At 38.4% G+C, this 21,352-nt stretch overlaps 1 protein-coding gene across 4 annotated transcripts in view; it reads right to left on the bottom strand.

Moving 5' to 3' along the window:
• The window catches only part of CNTNAP4 (contactin associated protein family member 4), a 479,082-nt gene that overhangs the window by 54,650 nt on the left and 403,080 nt on the right, over positions 1-21,352 (bottom strand). For all 4 annotated transcript variants that reach the window (XM_065599352.1, XM_005309700.5, XM_065599353.1 and 1 more), the window contains 3 exons: positions 15,473-15,670; positions 9,332-9,488; positions 3,796-3,923 (listed from right to left, as the gene is read on the bottom strand). In XM_065599352.1, the coding sequence (XP_065455424.1) occupies positions 3,796-3,923; positions 9,332-9,488; positions 15,473-15,670 (483 nt within the window). The remainder of the gene's footprint in view (positions 1-3,795; positions 3,924-9,331; positions 9,489-15,472; positions 15,671-21,352) is intronic.

Below are 21,352 nucleotides of genomic sequence, written 5' to 3'. Positions count from 1 at the left end.
ATCTCTTTTGCTGTCTAAAGTAAAAAGTGATTGTGTAAGAAGCCCTGTGAAAATTCTGTCTTTGCTTCCACTATCACATGTCCCTGAAGGGATAAAGCATAAATCAGAGTGCCCACAAAGTTGGAACTCTGGGAAGAGTGTATTTAAGCTACTGGGGAGTCTGGGGAGCTGGCACTAATCTCAGGACATATGCAGTTGGGCTGTGGTACCCCAACTCTCAGAAGGGGATGTTAGACACAGGATCTCTACCCCAAGAATGTGTCTGGAGACACAAAGGCAGAGAAAGTGCCTGGACTCTGCTCAGATTCAGCAAGCTAAAAGCACACAGGTCCAAGCACTAGGATTCAAACACAGGAACCTGGTGAGTATCCCGCAGAGGGAGCTTGACCAGGACTGTGACAAATGGCATTCATTATCTTATCTTCCTTTAATTCTGTATTAACAGAGCCCTATATAAGGTGTTCCGGTATTTTGCCCAGGATCTATGCACAGTACTAGCTTTCTCCCAGTTCTCTGGAACTTCCCCAGTGTTACAAGATGTATTAATGGTCCAGAGAGCTCCTTGGCCAGCTTTTCAGAAACCCTAGCATACAAGTTATCTGGACCTGCTGATTTATAAATGTCTAGCTTTAGTAGCTGCTGTTTCCATTCCAATTGTAACTAAGGAGGATGTTAAAAGTATTTCACCATCATCATATGATATTAATGAATCACTTGGCTTTTTCCCAAAAACAGAACAGAAATATTTATTGACACTTCTGCCCTGCTTGCATTATTACCAACAATTCTAACATTTCCATCCAGTAATGGGCCAATATCATTGTTAGGATTCCTTTTGCACTCAATAACTTAACAAAACAAACAAACAAAAAAAACCCTCTCCTTCTTATTGTCCTTAACTCTGCTGATCAGAGATTCATTTAGTCTCTTTATTTGCACTAAGCCCAGCTACTATGTCAAATCTGAAACCAAAATCTGTGGGTTTATTTATTATTACAATTTATTAGGTACACTATAATGTGCAAATAGAAATTTATGGAGGAAAATGGAGAAAGCCAACAGCAGATAGTCCAAGAATATGTTATGAGCAGAGGACTGAGAGCTATGAGGTCCCATGGTCTGACCATAGGTACTTGAGAATCCCACACCCTCTGTGGGTCAATTTCTGCATCTGTGAAATGGAGATAATATATATACCTTTATCAGGTGTTCTGAGAGAATTAATTAATATTTGTATAGATAGATTATGATCTATAGATATAGATATAGATGTGGTAAGAATTATATTTATCTCAAATACTGTATTGCCCTGACATATTCCTGTCATATCTCAGCTTGACTTCTGGTCCGCATTAGTGTTTAAAAGCTATGGAGTATATTTGTGTAAATGACAGCCAATGAGGATAAACAAACACCTTAAAAAACCCCTATTTTATTCACTGTCATACTGAACACACTGTGTAAGCCAATTCAGTGCACTATCTGCAGATCTACTTTATTTCGATGTTTGCCATAAACAATTATTTTTCATATATGTATAGGTGATTATTGGACCATGAGATTTCACAAACTTCCGGCCTTTGAATGGAGCATAGTGGATGTATGTCAGAAAAGGAAGTAAACATCCTCCCTCAGCACCTTCTGAAGAGTATGCCAGTGAGCAATTATGATGCTACAAATTTCTGTCTGTTAAAAAAGAATAAAGGATATAGGTAAATAAGAGGCTATGCACCTTGAAGTGGAATCATATAATTTAGTGTTTGACAGTGGCAGAAACAGAAAGAAACAATATTCTCTGGTGAGCACTCAAACCATGAATGTGGGTCCAAGAATATCTATTTTTCCTTGTTCAACAGCACTTCTGAGAAATGGGTATTTGGTATGAGATCTTATTTGTGGTGTTCTCCTGCCCAGAGGCACAGAACAAAATAAATGTTACTATCATGCTTACAATTAGAATGCCATGGATGTTTGCCATTGCATAGTACCAAATATCTTACTGGTACTCGGCATTATTCTTTTAAAAAAATTAAAAAATAGTTCTAATATTTTTCCAATAATCTAAAAGATGTGCTGTTTGTGTTTTATAAAAGAGTTTTCATTAATCTGTATTCCCTTTGGCCTTATTTTGTCAGTGTTATCTGATTTCAAATTTAACACACTATAATATATGGAAAATTGTGTTCAAGCATAAGGTGAAACTATGTCCTAGTCATAGCATGGTCAGTGGAAATAATATTCTTATAGGTCACCGCTGTTCATTTTTTTCCAGGAAATCAATTGTTAAAGAGTAATCTTTGATTCATTCTCTTTAATATTATCCAGGCAGAATGATTTCACTGACTAGTGATCCTAACCTGATGTAGGACCTGGTAGTACTAGTTTGGAACATAATATCCCTTAGCACAATTTTCTCAGCCACACCAGTACCCATTTTAGCTAAGTACTCATAGTTTCTCAGGTCTTATAAAACATGATATGAAGACACCAGATAAAAGGAGTGGTGTAAATTAGTGGACTGCATGTGAAATATTGGAACGGCCTTCCGAGGGAAAGGGTGGGGGCGAGGGACTTGTCTGGCTTTAAGATTAAGTTAGATAAGTTTATGGAGGGAATGGTTTAATGGTAAAACATAGTTGTCAAGGAAAACCAAGCAATGGTAGGTAAATAGCATAATGGCTAAAAGGGGTCAGGATGGAGACTCTTGCCTATATGCTCGGGGTCTTACTGATCGCCATATTTGGGGTCGGGAAGGAATTTTCCTCCAGGGCAGATTGGCTGAGCCTCTGGAGGTTTTTCGCCTTCCTCCGCAGCATGGGGCAGGGATCTCTAGCAGGAGGGTCTCTGCCGATTGAGGTCACTAATAACAGGATTGGGGACTTCAGCAGCAGAGTCCAGGGAAGGGGCGGGGACGGTTTTATGGCCTGCAGCGTGCAGGGGGTCAGACCAGATGATCATAATGGTCCCTTCTGACCTTAAAGTCTATGAATCTATGAATCTATGAATCAGTAAGGGGTGTATTTCTCCCAACACACTGCAGTACATCTTAATCATCTCGGCACAGTCATGCTTTAACCAAAAATGGAACAACATAACACAAAAACCATGAGTCACAATGTCTTCATGCTAACTATTCAAACTAGATCCATCATTATCTCTGGTCTACCTCCTCATATGTATAATACCTAATTGTAAATTCTGCTTCCTTGAAGATAGAACCAGGTGAAATTTTTCAGCTGAAATATTTTTGAAGTGAAAAAATGCAGATTTGGCAACACCAAAACAGTTTGTAAGATCATGTCTATTTCACCAACTTGTTCATTTGAAAAAGAAACATTTAAAAAAATGTGAAACATTTAGTTTTGACACATAGTACATGAAAAAAATCAATTTTTCAGGTTGAAATTATTTTTCATTTCAAAATTCCTTCATTTTTATTTTCAAAAAATTGCAAAAACATGGAAAAGACGTTCAAAGTCAAAATCAAACATTTCACTGGACCTGAAATGTTTTTGGGTTATTTTTACTTTTTGATTCTCCAAAGATCTGAAATAATGTCATTTGCGTGTAGATGTAAAATTATTTTTTATTTACATTTTTCAGAACTGCCAGCAAACTAAAAAATCTGTTATTTGCACACTTCTGCTTGAAGATCCTGTCACTCTCTCCCTCGTTTCCTATTGAATTTGCCATTAACAGTTGGTTGATCTTAAAATACATTGTAGACCGTTGAACACTAAGTGTGTAAAACTAGTGAATTATTTGTAGCTTGAAAGTTCTGTTGTTGTTACTTACTATCACCCCGACAAAGCAAAGGCCCAAGCTTGTAAGCTGCTTCAGAATTTGGTCGGTCTGTATCCGTGACAACAATTTCAGTTACTGGTAGATGCTCTTTATAAGAGAGGAATCCAGTATCATTAGCCCTGAAAAATTAAAATAGAAAACAAACATCTCCTAAATATTTCTGATTAACAGTCACATAAAAGAATTATATTGTCCTTTTAATGGACTCATTGAACTAAAAAAAGAAATACATTTAGGACTAAATTTTCAAAAGTTATAGCTGTACTGTTCAGGTAAGATGGGTGATTGTGTGAATAAATGGGAGCATACTTACAAATACTTCCATATTGACCTCATGGTCAGTAAGAGTATTTAAATCTGTTGCAGGCCTAAGTGAGATCACAGAATCAAGTATGTAGGCTTAGGGTTGTCATCATCTTCATAAGCATGACATTTTATTTTCAACATAATTAGGTACTTAGCTTCCTTCCTAAACCTAGTATGCATTTTCATGTGTCAAGTAATTTTGTCTCATAAAGAAAGCAGTGCATCTAAGATGGCTTGTTCTCTAATTGTGAAAAATTAAGATACTTTGAGAGTGTAATTTTAATCATTTTGACATTCTCTTCTATTTAATATTATAAAGTTAAAAAGGCACACTGAAAAGACAACAAACCACAAAAGGACACAAAAATCAAAACTGAACTAAACATGTAGAGTACAGAAATGACCAACATATATTGCTTAAATTATTCAGAGAGGGAGACAGGGTGGTCTACTAGTTTGAGCACAGGACTGATAATCAGAAGATCTTTTAACCTCAGGTAGGCTATTAACAAGAAACCTAAGCTATTAATCAACTAATTTAGATAGGAGCAGAACTGGACCTTTGGGTTTCATAAGTATTCAGTACTGGCCTAACTTTGTTCCCATTGAAGTCGATGGGAGCAATTAGATCATCAATGACCCCTTTGGAAAATTCAACCCTTTGATCCATTTCTAATTCACTGATAACATATTTATTCTGATAAATAGTTTAGGACTACATCCTACTTTAACTGACACAGAGACGGGAATCAGAAACAACGACAGCATCCACAGGTAAGAACAAGGGAATGCCTTGTGAAACACTCTTTGCTATTATCCTGAGCTGTGTGAAAGTGCTAGATACACTTCCCAACATGCAGACCATATCTCTCTGTGGATGTGATAAGCTTTTAGCTACCCATCTCTCCTAGAGTCTATGGACTTGCACTGGAGGGGAGTGGAAAAGGGTTTGCTTGTAGAACTCAGTGAAACTGACAAATTTTTCCACCACTTCCCACCCCCATCCCCACTCCCACCCCACCCCAAAAAAATCATACAAATTCTTGGCATTATTTTGCACTTTAAAAGTGCAATCATTCGAGAAATATCAGCAGACTAAACCTTTTTTGCTGTGAAGCATGAAAACTACAAAAGCATCTTTTGTATGCTTTTTTGGCCAGGAGTAGTTCAATTTTTGAGTAGGACTGCAAAAATTCACTCGGGAAAAGTTGTTGTTTCCCCTCAAGCCATGTGCCACAGTGGCCTAAACCCAAGACTGGGAATAAAGTGGTCTTGAGTCCTCAATCTATCCATCCCAGTGAGTGAACGTCATAACACTTGATACTTACATAGAACTTTACAAACACTATTTACCTGTGGGATAAATAAATACAGTTCTCTCTATGCTATGGATGTGTAAACAGATTCAGGGGTTTTGACTTGCCCAATGACACACAAAAAGAACCAAGATTGGAAGCCAGGTGTGGTCATGTCTAATCTACAATGACACAGTGTTCCCCCCTAAAGTTGAGATTTTCAGACACATACAGTAACTTGGGGTGATTTAATTTTGGGTTCTTGATAGTTCCCTAGATCCTGCCTTTGTAATAGAGCAGAACTGAACTATTTCTGAAAAACCTATGCCTCTCTGTGCCCAAAGAGGCATTGAGGTAAATTCCATTTTTTATAATGTATCGTTCCAGAACAAGTGAAAATGCAAACATTGCATTGTAAGAAAAAGATGCAGAGACATAATGCACATTTTGATAAATTGTCAATAAACTATTTTAATATACTTATGCAAATTACACTCAGCAGTTAAAATGGACGCACACACGTTCCCAGTCTGCATCTATTTTGTCTTGTCTCTTTTATACAGCTGTATAAAGCACATATGAAAGGGACATATGAATGTGAGCAGGGATTAAATGGTGTGTGCCCAAAGTGAGCAAGAATATATTGTACATATTAGAAACTATTCCATATCCTGTCTCAAAATGTGTTTACTTATTTACGTTTATTTGACAGCTGGCAAACATAAGCTCTCTATATTTTTTATGGTACAGTAATAGGGAAATTCTGCGCATTTGTTTAAGCTCTGTAATAGAAAGAAAATAGGCAGATATTACCAAGTGAGGAATGCACTGAAGATGCACATCCTTTGTGTTTCTAAGTACATTTGTAAATCTATGGAAACTGTACCGGGTTGTGACTAACCCTTTGTTGTGTTTTCATTTCTGCATCTGCCAGCTTTCCTAACCAGCTCCCCCCACTTTGGAGTATGAAAATTCCCAACCCAAGCCCACTAGCTGTTCATTTGAAGGAGGGCTGAGTGCCTATTTTGAGGACAATGGGATCCATGGATTCCTATTTTATACAGCAAGGATAGCCACCTTGTCTCTGCCTCACATTCTCTATCCCAGTGCCAGGAGGAACCACACCCATGCTCCTCATTTTCATGGTATTCTCTGAGACACTGCACCCCATATTCTTCAAAGTGATATTATGATATGATTATAGCATACTTATGATGTATTTTATGCAAGATAAGTCATGTGAGGTGTCATTGAAAAAGTTATGATTATCCTATTTGTATGCATGTGTCCTTTTTGTATCTGCAGTTAAGCATATTGACTATGTATCTGTACTTCAAATATAGTTAAACCTGGGTAACGCCCACTAGACAAGATGCTTTCAGTCTAGATAGTGGGTGGGGAATATTCAGGCAATGGGCCATTAGAAAAAACAATAGGCCTTAGGAGAAGCTTATCCCCCACATGGTAAGCCTTCCTGAGAACGCTACAGATAGGCTGTAAGTAATGGTTACTATGACTCTACAAGGACATGTAACCAGGCCACATGATGCTGGACTCCATCTTGGGATGTCAGTATTTTTCCACAAACCGGTCTGGGAACTGAGTTTTGAAACATAGTGTTTCTGCCATGTGCTAAAGCTACATAAGGCAGGGAGTGACATCATGTGTGGTTTTTCACTCCCCACACAAGAGGATTCCTGGAACCTAAGGAACAAAGACTGAACTGGCAGAAGTGCTGGACCCAGGCTAAAGGGATTTCTAGCCTGTGTATGAAACTCCTGGGAATTCCAAGCTGCAAAGCAATTGTAGCTTGTGCCTTATGAATCTACAAGTCTGCCTGCTAGGTAATCTGATTTGATCTGTTTGCTCACTTATGATCACTTAAAATCTATCTTTTGTAGTTAATAAACTTGTTTTTGTTTTAATCTAAACCAGTGAGCTTTGACCGGTGTGCAAAGCCCGGGACGGGGGAGGGCCACGCCACTCTGGCCGTGCCTGGGCCCGATCCAGCCACAGCTGGGTCCAGGCCACTCCGGCTGTGGCAGGTCCAGGCCGCAGGGTAAGTTGGGGCTGAGGGACGGGCGCTCCTCCCATGGCAGGTTGGGGGCCAGTCTAGGTGGGGGCTTGGGGAGGGACACCCCTCCCCCTGCTGTGGCAGGTCCCCGGGCGGATTCCCTAAGTACCTGCGCGGTGCTAAATAGGCTGCTGCATGGCCGTGCAGTTTACATGTAACTTAGGTCGCTGCCTGGGTGAATGCTGGTGAAAGTGCAGGCTGGAGGGCTTTGCAGCTTGTCACAGCAGTACAGTGTGAAAGGGAGCCCAGGCTGGAGGGTCAGAGGGCTCAGTGGTACCCCAGTTCCAGGTGGCACCCGGGGGGAACTTCCCACTGTTTTGGAGCAAGATAGGACTTCTAAGTTCAGAACATTTACCATACGTCATTCATAGTACTCCACAAAATTGATGTCTTTTGAAATTTTCTTTAGTATATTTCCCTTCCTAACATGAACATTTTGGCCAAGATATTCAGAAGCGACTAGTGATTTTGGATGCCTCAGATTTTAGCTGCTTGACTTCAGACACCATCAACAGGCCGGAATCTCAGAGTGTGGTACTTCTGAAAATCAGGCCTCTTTAAGATGTCTCAGTCTGGGAACCAAACATTGAATTCACTAGTAATTTTTGAAAATCTTTTTCTGTCTAACTTTAAAAATGCTGTAAAACAAAAGGCCTTAGCAATAATATGTTAATATGTTCAAAATTGAGTGCCTAAAGTTAAGCTCCTAAATCCAAATTTAGATATCTAAATAAGTGGCTTCATTTTAAAATATGCTGGGCAACAAGCAGCTAACACTGAATTGAGTAGGACCCACTGGTTGCTTGGCCATACTGTGTAAGAATGAAACATCATGGTCCACTATAGACTCCCAAATGTGTGAAAAGTATGAAGACTTCAGCAAAAATGTAAATATTCACACACTACTGACACAAGCACAACTATAACACAAATCTGTGTCAATGCATTGCCTGCTAGGTACATGGGTTTTGTATAGATTAAACATACTTAAGAAGTTCCATTAATAGAATTTTTTTTCATTTAAATTGCCTAACTTCTGTAAATAACTAACTAAAATGGACTAGAGTTGTTACTGAAACAGAATATTGAATCCAACCCCCGACCACAAACTTTGGAGAAGTCTTAACTCTGGTTCAGATCTCGCTTCATGGCTTCAGCTCATATCTACTTTGTACAGTATTTGAACTGGTGATAAATGATGCAAGGTGAATACAGAGTTTAGATGAGGAGCTGAGTTTTGCAAACTGAAATACCAGTAGAGTCCAGCTGTAGCCTGCTGAGCTACCCAGAACTATATGAAATCTCTGCTCTGCTGAAGTCAATTGCAAAATTCCTATTGACTGCAATGAGGCAAGGATTTTACCCTCTAAATTCTTAGATAAAGAATCTAGTGGAGTCTATTAAAGAACACTGCTAAACTCAAAGGCATAGAAAAAAGGATAATAAAAAATCTTAAATATGAGAAATGAATGCTTTGCTCAACTAATACATAGTTTAAATCCAATTAGCGTCAATATTTTAATAACTGAAATACATCCCAAATGTAAGCCTTTAACCACTGGCAAAACAAGCAATTTACTGAAAATTGGACAGTCTAAATATAAAAATATATCATCCTCAAATAGCAACTAAATACAAGAAATCACAGCAAAATATTATATATTAACCCCTTAATTTAGCTAATGATGGTGAGAAGTCATATTTTGAACTGGGGGTAGCAGCATATCTTACAGGTTTGTGTGTTTTTGTTCCTAATAACACTGCTTGTCCATAGCTGCTAAATCCTATATAATTGTTGAATTTGTTTTTCAACAGCAAAGAATTGAGCACAAGCAAACAATACAAAAATCACCATTCATTTCTGTCAGCATCGCAGTTGCAGTAATGCTGGGAATCAATGCAGCTCCCCTCTAATCCACAAGCACATTTCTGAACATCAGGCAAGGATCCTCCCCAGTAAGTTTGTGTTTCATTGGTTCTTCCAACCCACCAGCTCAATGGAATCCCATCTAAAAGACAGGTTAGAGGATAATTAATATCTGATCCCAGTTCCTGCTCCTCCCAATTTCCCTCACCCAAACAAATTTCCAAGCATTACGAAGAAAAAAAAAAACAATTTAAAAAAATTACCACATTACTTTAAAAATGCTAACCAATTATTCATTTTAATATTTTATTATCAGGGATTAAATGATAGTCACAGCTTTTTGCTTATATTAGTGGAAAAGAGATCTGGTAGTCCTTGCTCAGTCAGGCATGATAGTAGAATCATTTATCTTAAGCAGTCCATTTATGTACTTTCTTTTAAAATAGCACATGAAAAAAGAGATGCCATCACCCTAAAAATCAAATTAATTTATACTCTGAGGCAAAGATCAATTTGAGATCATGGAAATACCAGTGAGGAAATGAGAAGAGTAAAACGCATTATAAATGGATTCATTTCATTATTGAGAATACTAAACACACCTTTGCTGCATATTAAGCATCTGGCTTAGTACTACTGTGTGGTGAGAATCAGAAATGTCAGTAGTCATGAGTTAGATCACGCACAACAGCTGCAGAATTTATGTAGTCTGAGACTGTAGAAATCATGTTAATGGTTGTGCTACATAACCCAGTTGATGTATCCAGTGACTAACAGCAAAGTTTCTCAGAGCCTACTATATCTCTGTGCAATGCACCCATTCAGCATTGATTATAGTAAAATGATAGAGCTGGATGTCTTCTTAATTCTGCAGTACTGCACATTAAGTTTAAAGATGATGCCAAGTAACCAGAGCAGTAAAAGCACAAAATATACAGAAAAAGATAATTGCTAACGCATATGAAGCATGATGGTAATCCATTTTAAATGAGAGTGAAGAAAGGTGAAAGATTAAATGAATACAAAGTCAGGGCATGAGAGGAAACAAGTGCTGCCAAATGGAATGGTACCTCATAGAGGCACTTGGTTTGTGTGTTGTTGAAGCTCTCAAGTTTTCAGCAGTGGGCCCACACCAAGAGGCTTGCACTTAACCCAGCTTCAACCTTACTTGCAACTGCCATGGCTTATTATAACTCACTGTTAGGTAAGACCTCTGTTATGCTTACAATCTCTCAGCTCGTAAACATATTGACTGAATTCATTACCACACAACTGCCAGCTCAGCAGGCCTAAAAAACAGTGAGAACAGTTCCTAGAAAAGTCAGACATGCTCAGTGGCATCAATGTCTAGCATCGGTATTTGTGTTGGCAGCCCATCACACAGGGAAGAAAAGCTAGAGAAGGTTTATAAATTATTCATGAGACAGCACTTTAAAAAATAAACAAAACAAAACATACATATATAAAACCAGGATATTTCTCCTGTTTCAACAGCTCAGAAACTCTGGTCCTGTAGTTCTGAGTGAATATTCCTGCTCTTTAACTGGTGACACTGGACTATCTTTAAAAGCAATCCTGAAAACATTTGTTTGCATATTAGCGTGAGAGCAGTATAGCTACTAAAGGATCATAATGATTAGCTAGCTCTGCTCTGGCAGTGAATATTGCTAATCAAAATGGGGGAAAGAAGGATTTGATGCAGCTTCTTCAAAATGAACACTCAAAATTATTAGCATAGCAATTCTTCATTAGAATCATTTATATGCTCTACATAGCGAAGACTGAGTGTAATACAGTCTTAAGAATTGTTCCAATAAAAATTACTTTTTATACTACATGTCCCAAAATTATTTCACATAACTATCATCAAATGCTGCACTTGTTAGACATGCCCAGTGGAGATTACGGATCACAGTAGTGAGAGGGATAAAATTATGTGGACAATTTGATAATGTACTTATTTGAATTTCAAAGTCTTATATTGTATTGTGTTCATATTGTTCAATGAAAGAGAACATGCTATATATTTCTGCAAGATGTTATTTGGATTTTGTTTAAATATCAAGAATGGTATAGTAGTTAGCTATATGTGACTGGATTCCTTTATTTGGTAATTCTAATGATCCAAGGAAATGCACACACAAAATGCATTCAATCAGGGAATGAACAGTTGCGATCTTAAATAGGACAATGTTTGATAAAGAAGATCTTGCAAAATCATATTCAGAGTGCAATAAAAATAGCTAATTTAAGAAGATACATGCTAAAATTGCAATCAGGTTGATTAATTTTGCCTCCCTAAAACTCACACTGTATTTTCAGTTTGCTACAGTATTCTTCTTCGCTTCTCAACATATATTCTAAACACTTGGGGAATGTATGACCCTCCCACAAGAGTCATTATCCTTGTGCTGTTCTGCAGTGGAAACATACGTGACAACAGAGGAGTCCTCTGTGGATAAGAATCCTGGGAATAAAAAGCCAAATGGCAACTGAAGCAAATGCAGCTCCTACAAGGTGACTGTAGCCAACAAGAAACTCATTGAAAGTTTCAAAAGGCAGTGGTTAGTCAGAGGATGATCACACCAATGTGGTGGCTGACTTGTGCTCCATCCTGCTACGACAGTCCTTAGGGACCATACTCTTCAAGAATTTGGGGAGTTCTGCCTGTCTTGCACTAGCGAGCTGACATTCAGGAGTAGAAATCCTGGCTGATGATATCTTTAGAGACATGCCAACACTTGGCAGCAGGTTGGTGACATATGAAATTAGCAGACAGTCTCCATTTAGTATCTAAACAAAACCATAGAATCCAAAGTCCTCTGAACTTGTAGGTTTTGAAATCTGATCCTGGAACTAAATGTAAATTTTGTCGCTCTCCTCTATATTTGTAATAGTCTGCACAAAACTGTGAACATGCCTGAACTTTGTTTGAGTTCTAAAGTCAGCATCAGAGGCAGTGCTGGTTTGCTTTCACCCCTTCCCCCCCACCCTCGCATAACCCTCTGGTAGCAGCTGCCACTCTCTGTATGTCCAGCTCTGAAGGCAGCGCGGAGAGAGCAGCGGCTGTTGGCCAGGCACCCAGTTCCAGTAGCAGCACAGGATTAAGCCTGGGCAGGGGACAGAGGTGTCGGAGAACAGCTTCTGATCTGTGTCCCCGCCCACTGCGGTGTGCTGCCCAGGTCAGGCGGAGGATTTAGGGCTTCCCACAATGGCCTGACTGACCCATTGCAACCTGGGCTCTTGGGTCCTGTCCCCCACAGTCGTTGCTCCCCAAGGGCTCTGCCGGCCCCAGAACCAGTCCCCCCAATCTTGGTGGCTTTTACTGCCTGCAAGCAGCTGGCACCATGCATTGCCCAGCTCTGACTTCCAGACTCTGACCTCGCCAGGGGGCGGGACCGTTGGGGGCAGGAGCTGAGGCCCACCGCAGACCTCTCCCTGCCGGAAAGAGGCTGGCACCGTCCTGGTCATGGTCTCATTTCTAATTCTTTATGGTCACTAATTCTAATTATTTATCACTAGTAATGTGCACAACTCAAAAGATGCAGAGTTTATTTAAGATAAGCATGTCAAAGTTTGTATGCTTATTTGATCTATCCAAATCTTGTGTGTCTACAAAACTAGACTATATAGGTCTAGAGATAAGTCCTCAGCCCACTATCTGTTTGCCTTCTGCTAGAGAGTATATAGTTGGAGCGATTTATATGCTGACAATCCCTGAGTTACACAGGGGGCTTGTGAGTTAGATTCACCTTCCCCATGCTTCTCTGAGTTCAGCTCAGGCAGATATGAAGATCTGGGCCCAAGACAACAGGCCTCCTCACTATATTTCTGTTACTTTCTGTTTCCCAGGAGATCAGAAATAAAAACAGTCTGGGGGGAGGAAAAGTTAACATAACCCTTAAAAAAATAATAAAAAGTTGGGTTTGGGTTGGTTTCAAGGAAGGATGAAGTACAGATTGATGCTCCTTTTTATGGAAGCTGTTAGTTCATCCCTAGTGTCTACATCACAAAAAACAACTATGACAACTGGTACTTTTATTAGTAGTCTCAGCACAGAAATCAAAGACTGAATGGGCTTGGAGGCTGATCTACCTTCTCACCTGTAGAAATGTCCTTTCCAGAACAGAGTAAAAGTGCACTGTGTAGAAACATGGGAAACGTTATCTGATATTGCTCTTGTTAGCACTGTTACAACTGATTTTAAAAAGTCCTACAAATTCCGCAAAATACTTTCTCGCTGAGTTTTACTACTTCTAGCATGAAAAGATTTAAAATGAGACAGGGTCTAATATGACCAAATGTTTTCACTGCATTAACTTGCTGATAAAACATATATATGTAACCCTCACCAACCCTGAATACAAATGTATAGAATCCTAGAGTCTCAGTGGGACTGTTCTTTTTCCTTTCTGTACCTGTCTTACACAGTCTTGCATTTTTGCTCAGCAAATGTGTCTAGCAAACACTTTCATCTCTCACATTCGCCTTAAAATTGTCAGTTCTGAAATGACTGTATTAATCCTAGCAATCCTAACTGAAATTTAAGTCAGACATTTGGGAAATCTAATTGGGCATGATCCTGCATTCAATCCTTCAATATGATTTATTCCCCCTGAAGTCAGTGGGAATTATGCCTATGTGTGAAGAGAGGGGCACCTTTTGGGTACTTTGATATCACATTAGAAATGTTTGGCCATTTGGTCAGGAACAGATTCTGAGTTAAGATATGTAACTTCTTTGTACTGTAATCCCTGGTGATCACTGTAGTAGTATTCATATAAAACATATCGTGAGTCAGATGCCTGTATACCATGGAGTTGGGGCTCTGTATGTCAGAAAGGAGTTTGGGAGGGAACAAGGGAGGGAGGGAGAGGTAGTGTCAGGGAAGCAACGCTTTATGCAGTAGGCTCACCTGTAAACCTGGTAGATTTCTGAGCAGCAATTCTCATGAGAGTTAATGCTACTCTCTGCAGAAATTCATCGCATTCCATAACCTCTTTGAAGGGAGGGTAGGATGCAGAGAGGAGAGCTAAAGTCTGCTTAGCTCTTGACAGCCATTCTGCTAAGAGAAGTAGAGCTCACAGAGCATGGAGGAATGACCAGTTTTCTGCTGTAGTACCACAAAATCCCTTGATAGGAGAATGGCAAGTATGGTGTGTGACATGAGTCTTAGAATTTCTAGTGGACTATTTGCCTCTCACAGATTTTTTGTGACAGAGGAGACAATTGAGGCTTGATTTGCAACATCTACATATCAACAAAGGAACAAGGAATATAATCTTTCTTTTCAAGTTATATTTTTAAAATTTAGAATACATTTTCAAAATTAAAATAAACTAAATAGATTGCACTCTACCTGGTGAGAATTAAAATAAGACTTGAACACAACAATCTAGTTATGATATTTTGTTAACATTTCTTTGACTACATCAGAAGGGCCTGTAATTTCCTTCATAAAATAACTTTTTTTCCTATCTTTTTAGCATTTTACTTTACCTCTGTGCTTGTGTATTTTGGACACTGGCATATTAATGTCTGCGATACTTTACCTCATGCCATTTGCAAATTCAACAACTATACGATGCACAGTATCTGAAAGACTTCAGCTGATATTTATGCAGTGTATTGTGTTCCTTTTACCAAATGTTTGCTCAATAGTTAACCATTTTTTGACTAAAATTTAAAAATCCCCTAGAGGCAAGTCAGGAAAGGCTTTGTTATAATTTCTATTAAATTGTAAGTTTAAGGAAGACATTGGTTTTGAAACAACAAGGAGTCTGTTGGCACCTTAAAGACTAACAGATTTATTTGGGCATAAGCTTTTGTGGGTAAAAACCTCACTTCTTCGGATGCATAGAGTGAAAGTTACAGATGCAGGCATTATATACTGATATGGAAAGTAGGAGTTGGTTTTGAAAGAAGTTAATGCTTTGAATGAAGCTCATTATGAACTTACCTTAGTTTTTTTCTGGTTCAAATCCCACTCAACAAATTATAGATTTGGGACTTGTTTGCTCGATATTTAAGGATTTTACAAACTATAGTGGCAAAATGCCATAACCTTGGCTAAATTAAATATCTATAGTATCATGAAACATAATAAGATTTGTCTGCTTTACTTACCTCGCTTATTTAAAAGCCTTGACTTTTTGCAGTGGTAAGCAAGCTCCTGTTCACAGTGTTCTGCATAGTTAATTGTAGCCTGAAGCTGTTCTAGGGTGGCAGTATACTTGAAGAACACAGTATGTGGGTTCTCTCGATTAGCATTTTTGACTCTGGTTAAGTCCGTATTGTTGTGCTGTATAACTGTCCAAGTCGTATCTTACAAAACAAGGAGGGAAAAAGTAATGCAGAATGTAAAATAGCTGCAAAAGTTAGCAGTGGAAATAAAATGTGTAGTGAGGTACACCTGGGATTAATGTGAGTTTTCCTGTCCTTTTGGGGATGTGAAAAGGAACACAACATGTCTGGGTAAAACGTCCTGCAATTAAATACTCTTGATAGGATATCAATGTTCCCCTTTTTGAAACTTCTGTACTGTGCATTCTGTCCTGCACAATTACCAGTCAAAGAGATTAAGAGAACCAAATATCTATTTTCCAAACAATACACAGACCCTAAGCTGAAGTGTAATGGAGTAAAAATTACAGACCCTAAGCTAAAGTGTAATAAACTTTTCCTATGGTTATTTCTCCAAGGTATACCTTGTATATAAATGGAGACCAAGTTATATCCAGGCTTTCATTATCTGCACAACATTTCACACTATTTTTTTGAATAATTGATTTTGTCTAAGAGAATTTATAGCAATGGCCAAAACTCACTTTTCCACTGCCCTATAAAAAAAAAAACAATACCAGAAACAACAATGGACAAACTGAATAAATCCAGGTGTTATATTTATTGTGAAGCAGAGAGGAAGACGGGTGCTTCCAGCCACCCCAAAATCAAATGATAACTATAATTTCTGACATGTGTGACTGCAATTAAAATATCATCTGTATTATCTACACAAATGTATGATGTGTACTGGGGCTGTTTTTAAAACACAAAATGTCTTTCTTTCCTGACATTTATTGGGAGAATAAGCGTAAAACCTTAAGTAAAATAAAATAAAATATGTATTGTGACAAAGTTCCTCCTCTATCTTGGTGGGTCCTGCGCTTATTGGTGGATTTTCTTGCTTCAGAGATTCACCATGTGGGTTGGGGAACAGCCCAGAGACCTTTCCCTCTGGAAGAACCCACAGTCCAGGTCAATTGGGAGGTTTGGGGGGAACCCGGGCCCGCCCTCTACTCTGGGTTCCAGCCCATGGCCCTGTGGACTGCAGCTGTCTATAGTGCCTCCTGTAACAGCTGCATGACAGCTACAACTCCCTGGGCTACTTCCCTGTGGCCTCCTCCAAACACCTTCCTTATTCTCACCACAGGACCTTCCTCCTGGTGTCTGATAACGCTTGTGCTCCTCAGTCCTCCAGCAGCACACCCTCTCACTCTCAGCTCCTTGCGCCTCTTGCTTGTTTTTAAATTTAATTGGAATTTATGCGGATTGTTGTTTCTATACATTCATCCATCCTCTGCACCCTCCTCTGATATGAATTCTCTTAATTTAGTAATGGAAACGCCTTGCAGAGTACTGAGAAGGGCCTGAGCTGATCAGTTACGCCATTTTTGTCATCTAGTTCTACGCTTCCAATGAAAGAAAAGTGACATGCCAGTACAGTTCATATTAGCTAGCCACTTTCACTATGAGGTATTTAGATGCATGTACCATTACATTCTAATAACTCAAAACTTTCTCAAGAAGAGGGATAGTTAAACCAAGTGGATGTGGAAACTACAAGAATTTTTTTTAAAGGTAAGAGGAAAATAATCTTATGTTATCTTCAGATAGGCCTGGTACTACTCTAACAATATCTTCCCTTGTCTTATATTGTTGCACTTTCTATAAATGCTTAAAGGATGCACATCTATTATTTTATTAATGAAAAGTAGTCTTCATTCAAATGTATTAGATATAAAGTAATCAGGTGCTGACTGAGTATATACTAGTGACCTCTTGGCCTTGAAAGTAATTTTTTATAGCTATCTTTGGATGTGAGCAGGGGAGTTTAGACATGGATCCAATCTGAACAGCCCCTAAATTGAAGGAAGTTTTTATCCAGTTTTTAAGAAGAGGCCCATCTTTAGTTCAAATGCTTCCCAGAGAGAATGACGCCAGGAAATCCCCACAGGGCAATGTTGATCACAACAGCACCTTAATATAGACTGCAGTTAAATGGAATGATCTAGCCCATTTAACTGATTTGGTTTGTAAATTTGATTGTAAGACTTTCAAGACAGAGATTTTGCCTTCCTGTGTGTTTATATAGTGCCTGGTATAATAGGGGGCCCTCAATTCTAACTGGAAACTTTGGACACTACCTCAATAAAAAGAACAACAATAACAATACACTATAAAAGCCATAAGTAATCTTATATCACCTGGATTGATCTGAGGTCATACTTTCTGTAATGATCCCAGATCACAAGGTATTTAAGAAGGGGACTACGATTAATTGAGACAAGAGGAAAGCAAAGATTATCAAAATATTATTTCCAAAAATATTGCTAAAATTGCTTGCATCTTATGTGTTACTATGTCAGTTGATATCTTCTTGTATTATCTACTAGCAAAAAAAACTCCAAATGATCTTTTTGAATAGTGAAAAATGCCTTTCAATGTCATCTTACTGGAAAAAAAATGGTAGTAAGGATATTATATTACTATCTATATTGATTTCAAGCCATCTATTGGTGCATGATGTACTGCATGTCCACAGAGTGACACATGTATGTTCCTGTAAATGTAAGACATGCAACTTCTTCCTGTAATATGGACTCTTTCCAACTTGACCCCCTCTATTGTACAAAGGTGACAAATCGGGAACATCAAGAACATTTGATAAATTTGATAAATATTCTTACATTAAACATTGTAAGACTGATCTCTAGTTTCACAATAGTTGTGGCAGGAAAGCAGTTCTACTTAGAAATTGTAAAAGACATGGTAAAAGTTGCAGCAAATAAATTAAATAACCTTAATGTTACAAAATAGATATAATAAAATCATATATTTTATAATCTACCTGTGGCACCAGGGTAATGCTCTGGTTTGCTTGTGCTTTGTGAAGTTATAAAAGACAGTTTTCAGCCACACTAACAAAACACAAGGAACACAAAGAGTCTGACTGGCCATGACTATAGCACAGGTGACCAGGAGAGAAAGCTTTAATACACACCACAAAATGTTAAGGACAATAGCAATCACTGTGCTTAGGGAGTGCAGACTCCCTCCTTTATGTTCCCCTAGGGATGGTAAATTGCTTTAAATAGGGGCTGGAGGTAATGCGGCACACTGTTCTGTCTATAGAATGATGCAGCTTGCACATTCCCTTCTGTACACTGGGGAGAGGCGGACTGGGATTGTGCCCTCAGCTGGCCCTATTAAGGTCTGTACAATCTAACCCAAATATCTAAAACTATTTTTTGAGTCTAAAGATGAGTGAACTGGTTGCTTCTTAAATCTGATTTGTGTCAGTTGAGTCAAATTCAGAATCAGCAGTTCAGCAAACTGTTGGGACTTTATACCCAACTTAATTCTAGTAGACATTGGAAATGTTAATCGCCCTCTGTCCTTGCTGGCTTTGCACCTTCTGTAAGAGCTCACTGCTGTAGTCTTAACCATTTTGTTCACACTGAACATATTTGTAGGATTCAATTCTCCTTGGGCTTTAATCAATATTTTCCTTCTAACTCTAACAGTTCTGCAGACCTGTGGCCCCTGTACTTTATTTCCTATATTTCTTGCAAACTGGGTATGACTGACACTAAAGGAAAATTTAGAATAAGAAAAGAACTAGTAATCACCTAGAGGATAAGCATGTAGCAAAAAGCCTATGGGAAGCATCCAGATGCCTATTAATCAAATAATGAACTTAAATTAATCTATATATGCAGATTTATTACCAATACTTGTAAATGTTTTGCTAGAAAAAAGGATTCACGCTAGTGCTGTTGGGAAACAGGGAGCTAAAAGTGAGAGCAAGTTCAGAGCTATTTTTTTCTACACAGCTCATAGCAACTGGAAAGAATAAGAGAGAAACAAGGCAGCTGTTACATCTACTTCTACACCCCCAGAAGGGGCGAAACTAAAAGAACAATATTTCTGAAAAAAGTTTTGTCATCTTGATTGGCTCTTTGGACCCAAGGCTTATGATTTTGAAATTGACCTCTAAGAACGAGAGAGGGTAAAGGAACCTTCCTCCCAGCTGCCAAAAAATAAAGCCACATGAATGCCAATAGCAAGGCAGCATTGCAAGAAATGTGGGCATCTGCCTTCATGGCCTCTGCTGGGAAAAGGGAATACCAGTCATGAGGAAACTGGGAAGAAGACAAATATAGTAGATTCATCCTGTCAGGCTGCATCTCTAGATGAGGAACTGATCAATGAGATTTGCTTAATGTGTTGAATAAAGAGTGACTGATAGAAGCACTAGCAGCTGTTCATGGATACACAAGGAAGGATAAATCAGACACTAAGCTGTACCTTGGAGAGCTGGTTTCCTCCTGATACTGTTTAAGGACACTGGAGTCTTTCTTCCATGAGCTTCTTCTTTGGTTCAACCTCATATTAATTAACAATGTAGCTCGCACTTTCTGATTTCTCTTTTTAGGGGCCAGATAGTTATATTGGTGATCTCACTAATTGTTAATCCAAAGTATGTTACCAATATCAGGCAGACCACGTTCTTAAAAAGTCAAAGCACAATCTTGGTTTTTTCAGGCAGAGTTAGCGGTTGAGATTTCCAGTGTTATCTAAATCCCGGCCGCACTGAGCTCAAAGGAAGTTTCACATTCACCTTCCATTATTTTGATGGAAGATATGTGTAAAGCCCCCTACACTGTTTTGAAAACCTCAGCGAGTGGCTTTGCTTAGAGGTAAACTTCTATCAATCCTTCAATAAATAAACAAGATTATTACAAATCAGTAAAATATCTCTTTATTTTCCCTCAATGTAACTATATTCAAAGAATATCAATATGGTTGAAAAATCAAGCACTCAAAGTTTCAAAAGTACCAGAAATAAAGTTGCCCATGTAAACTGCCTTAAAATTTAGGTTTTGTAAAAATATATTGTTATAAAACATGAGACCAAAATAATGTTTCTATTAATTTTTCCTGTTGTTTCCAAAATAAACAGTTAATTTTTTAATTAAAAGTTACCTTGAAATGCTTATAACCCTAACACTGCAACACTGGGATAGTGCTGGAAAAACTTTAAAGTGAAAATTGCTAGAAAATGACCACAAACAAAAGTAAAACTAATTAAAACTAAAAGAACACAGCATAAAAATGAAAAGCATATTAGATTTTGAACTAATTCAGCATCTACAATCTATGGTTAATTGCAGGCACACATAGCAGTAGGCACAGTTAAGATCAATTGGATGTCTAAATACCTTACTGATCCACTCATGGGGGGGGGGGGGGGGCAAATAACAGGGTGCAAAAAATAAGGCCATATTTTGAAAATGAGACTTTATGAGTCCAATTAGTTAAACCAAATCTACCCAAACCAATTACAAGTAATACACAATTCAAAAGAGAAGGTTTAATATCAGTATTTGTCCCACCAATTGAAGGTCAACTCTGAATTACAATCTTTCATAAGGGTAGGGGGAAAAAAAATCAATAATTTTCCACCGAAAATTCACTTATATCTCAGTTTCTTCTACACCTGCAGAGAAGTAAGATCTAGCTTCATGAAATCAAAACTGTGCAGAAAATGAACTAGTCTGAAATCCTCCACAAATAGGGCATATGTCCCATTTACGCAGAGCACAACAGGAACCCAGTGTTAGCTACACAGTCTGAGTCTTATTATTCTAATTTCTCTGCTTAATTCTTTGTCAAATATTCTGAGTAGAGGAGTCACCTTCACTTTGCTGTATACATATACAT

This window comes from Chrysemys picta, chromosome 6 (assembly GCF_011386835.1).
Source record: "Chrysemys picta bellii isolate R12L10 chromosome 6, ASM1138683v2, whole genome shotgun sequence".
In the NCBI taxonomy this organism is placed as follows: domain Eukaryota; kingdom Metazoa; phylum Chordata; order Testudines; family Emydidae; genus Chrysemys; species Chrysemys picta.
Note: the sequence above shows the minus strand (reverse complement) of the source record. Positions and strands in the feature narration are given on the sequence as shown.